This window comes from Neopelma chrysocephalum, unplaced genomic scaffold (genome assembly GCF_003984885.1).
Source record: "Neopelma chrysocephalum unplaced genomic scaffold, ASM398488v2 Primary Assembly neopelma1_132, whole genome shotgun sequence".
In the NCBI taxonomy this organism is placed as follows: domain Eukaryota; kingdom Metazoa; phylum Chordata; class Aves; order Passeriformes; family Pipridae; genus Neopelma; species Neopelma chrysocephalum.
The window spans coordinates 2,027,537-2,036,175 of NW_020897794.1; the positions used below are offsets into that span (position 1 = coordinate 2,027,537).

The window sequence follows — 8,639 nt, forward strand, 5'->3', positions numbered from 1 at the left end:
TCCTTGGATCTCTCCCATCCCGGTTCCCCTCAGGCGCTCCCGCCCGTCGCTCAGCGCCCCCCCGCGGCCGCGCGGCGCGGCCCCGCCCCCGGTGACGTCAGGCCGGGGCGAAGATGGCGGCGGGCCCGGTGCAGGAGCGGCGCCCGCGCTGAGGCCGCAGGAGCCGCCACCATGAGCGGCTCGGGGGACGCCGCCAAGGAGAAGCTGCTGTGGAACGTGAAGAAGGAGGTGAGGGCGGGGGCGGCGCTCGGCGGGTCCCTGCAGGGAGCAGCCTCTGGGGCTGCGGGCGGACGCGGCCGGTCCCGGCGGGAGGCAGCGGGGTGTCCGTGCCACCCTTCCCGGGCTGTCGCGGGGCCGTCGGGCGGTGCTGCCCCGGGAGCGCACCTGGAGAAGGGCTGTGGCTCCGCAGCTGCGGCGAGAGCTGCCCCCAACTCCTGCTCCCGGCTGCCTTTCCCGGAGGGTGCGTTCCCCGCAGTTCTCGGTCTTTAGGACCTTTCCCTGGCTGTGAGCTCTAGAGGAGAAAGGGGGGAATCGGCGGTAAAGAAAGGTGTTCCTGAGCGAGCCGAGCTGGCTCCCAGGCAGAGCCCTGGCAGAGGTGCCGTGTCTGGCGCTGCCCCCGGGCAGGGGGAATTCGGGGTTCCTGCACTGCTGTGGGGCATCGCCGGGCCGGGCAGGGGGAATTCGGGGTTCCTGCACTCCTGTGGGGCATCGCCGGGCCGGGCAGTGTGAGCCGCGTGTGCTCGAGGGACGGGGCCCGAGGGCTTGGTCACACTCGCACTGGGGCTCCCTCGCAAGGTGCCCCTCACCGGGTGCTCGGCAGGACGGACGGACGGACGGACAGACAGAGGTCCTGCGATGGCACCGGGCGGGAGCAGCTCCTGCTCAGGGTCCCGAGCGCTGTGGCAGGAGGTGCCTGTGCCGTGCACACGCCTGGGGCCGTGGGCACCTCTGTTCCCATGGGGAATCCGGCACTCTCCCAGTGCCCCCGGTACCGTGTCCTGTGGCACTGACCCTGTCACGGCCGTGTGTGGCTGCCTGTCCTCACACAGGAGTGAAGTGCAGGTGTGATGTTCATCCGTCACAGCGAGAGCAAGTATTTTGAGCAGGTAGCTGCCCTCCTGCTCCTTCCCCTCCCCGGGTGCAGCAGCAGGGGAGCAGAATGGAGCAAAGCTCAGCTCAAAAGTTGTTGCAGTGGCCGAGGTTCCTGAGCCCCCACTCCGCTGTCCTGGTGTTCGTTAGTGCTGAAACCAGAACACATCAGGTGTCTCAGTCAGTGGGGAGATGGAAGGGGTAGAGCAGGGACAGGTGTGTATGATATGTGTGCAGAGCAGCAGGACCGTGTCCTGGAATGACCAAGCCTGGATCTGGGGCAGGTGGTACCTGCTGCTCACCTGCTGAATGCAGCCATGAACCTGCCGCTTGGATTAGAAATTTTAGCTTAAACTACGACTTTTGAGCCAAGACAGTGTAAGGTTTTATTTAGAAGTGAGCGTGCTTGCTCTCCTGGGTAACGTTTAAATATATAAATAAACCTGAGAAATGTTTTCCAAATCTGAACATTACAATCTTGTGCTAATGTACGAGATGGAAAGTGAAATGGATTTTCGTGATCCAAGCCAGCTCGAGCTGAGAAGAACAAGTGGTATGTAATTAAAAAATCTGAGGCTAATTTGTTTTTAAAGTCTCTAAAATGTTTTTAATTGGACTTTGGCTTTTAAATTACTCGAATAATGCTTAAAAGTGTTATTTGTATCTTCTGTGTCATTTGCATTTTTGTTTTGTCATTGATCTGTTTTTTCCGTCTCCACATCCTCACAAATGCTCTTTCAGAACATGAGTAGTGGCTTGGCTTTTTGGGGTTGGCCAGAGCTTTCCAGCCTGAAATAGCCCTGATTGCTTTTGGTGTGTGTAAGCAGGTTGAGGTAACACCCCTCACCTGTGCCCTCACAACGTGTGGCCCCTGTCTGTGCTCACAGTAAGGAAATGGGCTCAGGAGGCAATTGGAGACACTGAGATGGAGATTTTATTGTCTTAAGCAATCAATTGATGGAGGCAGGAATTGAACACGAGCCACTTGTAACCACCCACCAGATGATGCTGCCCTTAATGACTGTAATTAACTTTTTTCCGATAGAATTTTCAGCCTCATTTTTTATGCTGTGTGACTTTTCACACAGCCACTTGTGCCTGCCTGCCTGCTGTGTGCTGGTGGGCTTGCTGGGAAACCCTGACTCATCCATGGCCATCCTCAGAGCCATCGTTCCCTTCCCTTGTCCTCTAAATCCATCCTCTGCTTCCCATTAAATTATATTCCCGTAACCTCAATATCCAAAGGAGTTCAGAGGCCACAGATTCTTTCTGTGTGCTGTTCTACCAGGCTGGTTAAAATTCTGTTGTCTTTGCAAAACATACAACTGTCATCTCCAAAGTCACTCAGTGGAAAGTGTTTAGTTTGTTTTGCCGCACCCTCAGCTAAAATTTCTTCATTTTTCCTTTGGGAAACTTAATGCTGTTTGCTTTTCCTCAGATGGACTTTCAGTTCCCACTGGTAGGGAATGTATTTTGTTGGCTCTCACAGAAAGGAAGACATGTAATGTGTTTTGAAAATGTAACTCTGCTGGGATTCATGCTGAGGCTGCTTGGAAGTTCACGTTTCAAACATTTATCTCTCTCTGCAGGAAAATCTGTTGTGACAAGCAGGGTCATAAAACAGGCTTTTCTCTGGCCATTTCCTTCTGCCTCCTGAAATGGAGGGTTTTGCCATTTCTGGATTTAAACACAGCACTTTCTAGCTGTGAAACAAATAGGATAGCAATAACCTTAGCAGTTCCACCCTGAAAGATTTCAGAGTGCTTCAGAAACAAAGTGTCTCAACTTGCACCTGAAATGCAGCCAATTCTGAGCAGAAATACAGCAGTTATTGAACAGCTTCTCTTTGCACCAGCCAGTCCTTCATCAGGAGTAAGGAGTCAGTGCAGCAGGAGCTGTTGATAAAGGAGATAAGCAGTGGCTGTACAAGCTGAAGGAGGCACAGGTGCTGGACATGAGGTTTTCTCCTTTGAGGAGAAAATGCTGTGGGCTTTAACTGTGGTCTTGTAACTTCATAAGCACTATTCCTTACCGTTTGTAAAGCTTCCTTGTAGCAAAAATTAAAGAATGAAACGTAAAGGCATTTCTCTTGTGTACTTTTTTGGTGAAACAGGCTCCTCTCCAGGCTCTGGCTGGAGGCTGCAGCCCCCCCTGCATCCTTTGCACCAGCAGCAGCTCCACAGGCTCTCTGGATTTCCTGACCTGTGCGGGTGCAGGGGTGACTGGGGGGGGCAGGTAGTGATGTTTCTGTTAATGAGATTAATTTGCAGTTTGGTCAGGTCTGCTGGTAACTGCTGGTGGGTGTGTGTGGAGGCTTGTGCTCAGAAGGCTCCATTGACAAGTGCCTCCCCAGAACAGAGGCACAGCAGCCCCTACAAAGAGCCAGGCAAAACTGCAAGGGAATAAGAGAAAAAAATAAAGGCTTGTGTTCCATTTGATGAGAAACATTTGCTTTAGCTCCCTGCCTGGAGCATCCATGAATTACGTGGCAGTGAGGGATGACGTGGGATTGATCAACACTGCATTCCAGCTTTTGAGTCTTCTCATCTCCTGTCTGTGCCTTGAAAATGTTTTCTAATAACATTCACTCACTCTCCAGAAAATGCACGGAGCTTGCTTGGATCCAGTGGCAGTTGGGAACACACCAAGTGCCTGCTCTGTGCTCTCAGCTCTGGAGTCTTGGGTTTGACATCTGCTGGGAGGCACCGGATGGTGCATCTGAAACCATTTTGTTTCTCCGTTTTTATGCACTTTAAATTTTTTGTTGACTGGAATTGAAACAGGCAGAGCTGGGCTGTGCTCTGCCCCCCTGCTGTCATTCCTCTGAGTGGTTTCAAACCTCTGCATGAGGTTTGGGACAAGTGCTGTTGGGTTCCTGCCAAGGCAAGCAGTCACCAGGCCTGTCCATCAGCAGCGCTGCCAAGGGCAGTGCTGAACACCCGGGATAATCTGGATGTGAGTGCCCATCCAGAGACCTCCTCACACCTGTGCTGCATCCTTGAGACCCTCTTACTGCTCCACCTCCTGCTGCTTCACTGTGAGGTCCCGAGTTCTAACAGCCGGGTCAGAAATGCTGCAGGAGAGAAACAAATTGCCTTGCTCAGAGTTTATATTGTCAGGCCTCAGGTGTGAGCAGCGAGCCAGGTTTTATAAAGTGCAAACCACTTGCTTTGAAGCCCTCAGCTATAAAACATCTTCTACTTTCAAAGCCTCTTACTCGTTTGCTTTTTCCCCTCCAATGTTCTCTTTGCGACTCAGAGGGCTCCTGTTTGATAAGGAGCACAGATTCTGGAGGATCCACTTGATCCAGAATTTGGAGCAAGGCGAGTGCCATGTGTTGAAAGGCTCGTGCAGCAAGTGCTGGAGCTGCAGCCTCCTGGCAGCCGGGCTGGGGGTGTGCGAGTGGGCATGGAGGCCTCAACACAATTACTGGGGGAAGGGATGCTTGGTTACAGCATCCAGAATTGGCCTTGCAGAGGAGGAGGAAGCCCCTCCAAACTGGAGAAAGCATCTCCACAGGCAGCTGCAGAGCCCAGCTGTCGGTGGAGCACTGCACCTTCTGCACCTTCTGCTGCTCCAGTGCTGAGTGGGAAGGCTCCAAACCTTGGGGCCTGTCAGTGCTGTGGAGGAGAGGGACCCAGTCAGCCCTAAATGTTGGAAGAAGAGGGTGTCTGGTTAAGTCTCCTGCCATGGTATCACTTACTTTCATATCCTGAAAGTGAATTGACATTTCTTTAGGCAGTGTCCTAACCCTGTCATTACAGCTCACAAATGAGAGAAGTCAAAAATGATGGTGGATTTGTATATGGAAGAGAGCAAACCCTCTGTGGCCAGGAGGAAATGAGTGTCTGATAAATGAGTTGGTGGAGGCAAATAGTTTTCATCTGGTGTCAGGCTGAGGAAGCCTTTGGGGAGGAATAAGGTAGCAGATGAATGGAGGGTGAGTGCAGCCTCTCACCAAGAGCCTCATTGTAAGATTTGTCTGTTTCTTCCTTAATTTTTGAAAGTCGCTAATTTACCCTGATTTCCCTCTGGAGCTTGACACATCAGCCCTGAAACTGGAAAAGAGCTTTGTTTTAAATCGTTAAGAAGTGTGATAAATGTAATTGTATTTGCTGTAATTGTTAAATCGTGTCTTGAAGCAAAAACTGAAGGCACTGCCTTCTCTGTAGGTTCTGTAATAATTTTGCACAGTGTTTGGTGCAGCAGAGCTTTGAGGGCATAAGTTGTAATTGCTGTGGCATGTGAAGTCCCCAGGCAGGAGGAAGGTGGCCGTAAAGCCCTCTAGGGCTGTGTGCCTGTGGAGCTCAGGGATGTTTTGTGCTTGAAAAAGAGCAGAAGGGCACAAGTAGAGAGGGGACATGGCAACACATCACCTGGTTTCATGAGCAGAAGGAACTGTGGGCAGGAGGGCCAAGGGTGAATCATGAAGTTTTGCACAGCCCTTTGGAACTTGTGCTGGAGGAGTTCTTCAGAGGGTATGCTGGGCATGCTGCAATAATTCAGCCTTTTATGGGGGCACACCCCAAAGAGACCCGGCCTTGTTCTGCCAGAGGTTCCCTCATCCCATGATAAGCTGCTCAGGTTTGTCTGTCCTTCCCCTTCCTAAATCCATCCTTCCCTGCAAAATGTGACGTGTGTGAGTTGTGAGTCTGTTGGTGATGGGGAGAAGGCAAGCAGTGATTGAAACAAGCTCCCAAATGCTGTGCTGGTTTGTGTGGGGATCATACAATCCCTTCTCTCTGCTCATTTCAGGTAAAGCAGATCATGGAAGAAGCTGTCACCCGGAAATTCGTCCATGAAGACAGCAGTCACATCATCGCCCTGTGTGGTAAATGTCACGTGGAACAGCTAACACTATAACCTTACTTTTCCTCTAGAAATGTATTTTCTCTGCTGTCAGAGGTAAATGCAGGGATTTAGACATTAGAAATCATGGTGTTCAGGCCCATGCCACCTTTTTATATTTGCTACATGTGTGTGTACATTACAAATCATAAAGTAACTCCTACTAAAATGTCATTATCCAAGTACCAGGCCAAAATAACAGGTGATTTACCAGGAAGCACTAGTACATTAAAAAATGTGTATTTGGAGGTAAGACACATCCCAGAGAATACTTGACAAAAGGTGACGTTTTTACAGATGTGGGTTAAAATCTGGACACCTTCCACCTAAAAATACTTCGTTCTCTAAGTTGTCTCAATGTGTTTGAAGAATAAGGTGTCTCATTTTGATGACAGGTGACACAATTCAGCTCTAAAGAGTGTTGAAAGAGGTGTTGTCTGCTTTGCCTGTTCCCTGCAGACTTTGATGTGTGTGTGGTGGTGATGGAGTGATGCACCGTGGGTGGGTGGATAAAGGATGGTCCAGTGTTGGGTTCTCAGTAGAGGTCAGAAAGCTCACACCCACTGCTCCTTTGGAGACTCAGCCACTGCTTTCAGTGCCCGAGGAGGAATTGTTGAATGGAGGTTCCACAGTTCTGAAATCCATCCCCTAATTTAGTAGGACCAACAAAAATGTAACACTATTAATCAGACTTAGTGTGTGGAGAAACATCCCAGCGAGATCCTGCTGGGAATGAAAGCTCAGTACAACTGTAAATACGTGTGTTGGCCTGGGGATTCTTGGCTGCTTTCTCTCTGTGCTTCAAAGGGAAGATGACTGGGAGTGATGCTGGGAGGGACTGGGGAACAGCCACAATCCAGCACTGCTGGATCTCCCAGAGCAGGGCATTTGCAGCCTGCCAGCTGCCCAGTGGTGTGATGGCAGTGCAGGGGTTAAGCAGAGGGGAGGTTAGATTTGGCTTTGGCTGGAAGTGGATAATTCAGACAAGGAAGGATTGACACACGTTACTGACAGCCAAAGTCAGAGAATAGTAACCTTTCCTGAAAGTGATATTCCAAAACCACTGGAATTCCAGTTTGCTCTGCTGTGCTTCACCAGCCTGTTGCTGTTGGCGAGTTGGCTTTGACTTACAGCTTAGGGGCATTGATTCATCCTGCATGTTCAGTGCAGGAATGCCAGCTCTGAGCACGTTTTCTGGCTAAGGTTTTATTGTGCAGACTGTAGCTGTTTCCTCCATTGAGTTTGTGGTTGTTTTAAACATTCCCCTTTTATCTGCTGCATATTTGTACTATACAGAGGAGAAAAAGTAACTGTGGGAAATGGTCCCAGGACAGGAGGAGGTGCAGGATCCCTGAGCCAGTGCCCTTGCTGCAGATTGCCTGTGTGATCCAGAGAGCTCCCAGTGTGGTCTGTCTGGTCCCTGTTCCTGAAATCCTGTTCTGGAAGCCGTGCTTGGTGCAAGGCAGCTATTTCTGTTAGACTCTACTTGGCCAAAATTAGGAATACTGTAAAGTGTTTTTCACGTGTCTCTCTTCCTCCCACTGTGATTCCAGTTGGTTTTGTGTTCTGGATTCTTCAGCATCTGAAGAACTGATAACTCCATGAGCTGACTCATTATTGCCCAGCCCGATGCTGCTTTGAACGTAGACCTTGATTAACTCTAAACCAGCAGCAGGTGAAGCTGAATGTTCTGTTTTCTCTTTGGCTGATTGAATGGAGAAAGCCCTTCCAGCAGATTTGGCTAGCAGCTCCTGGCTGGGGCTCTCCTGTGTGTGCAGTTCTCTTCCCTCCCCCACTCCAGTTTCATGTGCCTCTTCAAGAGGTTTTTCCCTTCTATTTAAAATAAGACTGCCTCAGTACATGAGTCATTTTCAGTGAATCTTTGTTATAAATATAGAATTCTTGTGAATCATTTTACTCTCCTGCAAGGCTGAGTTTAGCAAGAGTCTCTTAAATACATGATAGTTGATTTTCAGGGTCTGTCTGCATCAGTAACTGAACATTTCCTAGCTGCCCCAGGTCCTAGATGGCTGAAAGCAGCGCCAACATTTTCATCCTTACGAGGAGTGCAGGGGGTTCTGTATTTGTTCTCAACCCAGCGTGTAACCCAGTTATGTCCCAGGGGCTCTTTCATCCCCCCGATTTCTGGAAGATGCAGCTCCATGATTTGGAGCTGTAGCAGCTCCGTTTGTCCTCTGCAGCGTGGCTGGTGTGTGCTGTGGTGGGACAGAATTCCCCCTTGCCTCGGGCTGGGGTTGCTGTGGGGTGTGGTGGGACAGAATTCCCAGGGTGCAGTGACACAGGGCTGTTTGTGGCATCTTCAGTGGCTGACGCTTCTGGGAGAAGCTGGATGTGGATGTTTCCAGCCTGGCTTCTGTGGAGACGTTTCCTTGGGAACGGCAGCTGCCATCCCTGACGTGGGGCCTGGCTCAGCTCAGCTGGCTCTGCGGCAGGAGAGCTGAACCCTCCTCCTGCAGCCCAGCCTGCCCAAAGCTGAGCCCTCCTCCTGCAGCCCAGCCTGCCCCAAGCTGAGCCCTCCTCCTGCAGCCCAGCCTGCCCAAAGCTGAGCCCTCCTCCTGCTCCCCCAGTGCCCAAAGCTGAGCCCCCCTCCTGCAGCCCAGCCTGCCCAAAGCTGAGCCCTCCTCCTGCTCCCCCAGTGCCCAAAGCTGAGCCCTCCTCCTGCTCCCCCAGTGCCCAAAGCT

General features: G+C 51.0%; 1 protein-coding gene across 5 annotated transcripts in view; it reads left to right on the forward strand.

The window, feature by feature from the left end:
• Window positions 1–90: 90 nt before the first annotated feature.
• SGSM2 (small G protein signaling modulator 2) overlaps window positions 91–8,639 on the forward strand; it is a 40,145-nt gene continuing 31,596 nt past the window's right edge. For 3 of the 5 annotated variants that reach the window (XM_027698725.1, XM_027698727.1, XM_027698726.1), the window contains exons 1-2: window positions 91–228; window positions 5,845–5,920. In XM_027698725.1, coding sequence (XP_027554526.1) covers window positions 172–228; window positions 5,845–5,920 — 133 coding nt within the window. In that variant the 5' untranslated portion in view covers window positions 91–171. The remainder of the gene's footprint in view (window positions 229–5,844; window positions 5,921–8,639) is intronic. The other 2 variants (XM_027698728.1, XM_027698729.1) reach the window with 1 other exon arrangement.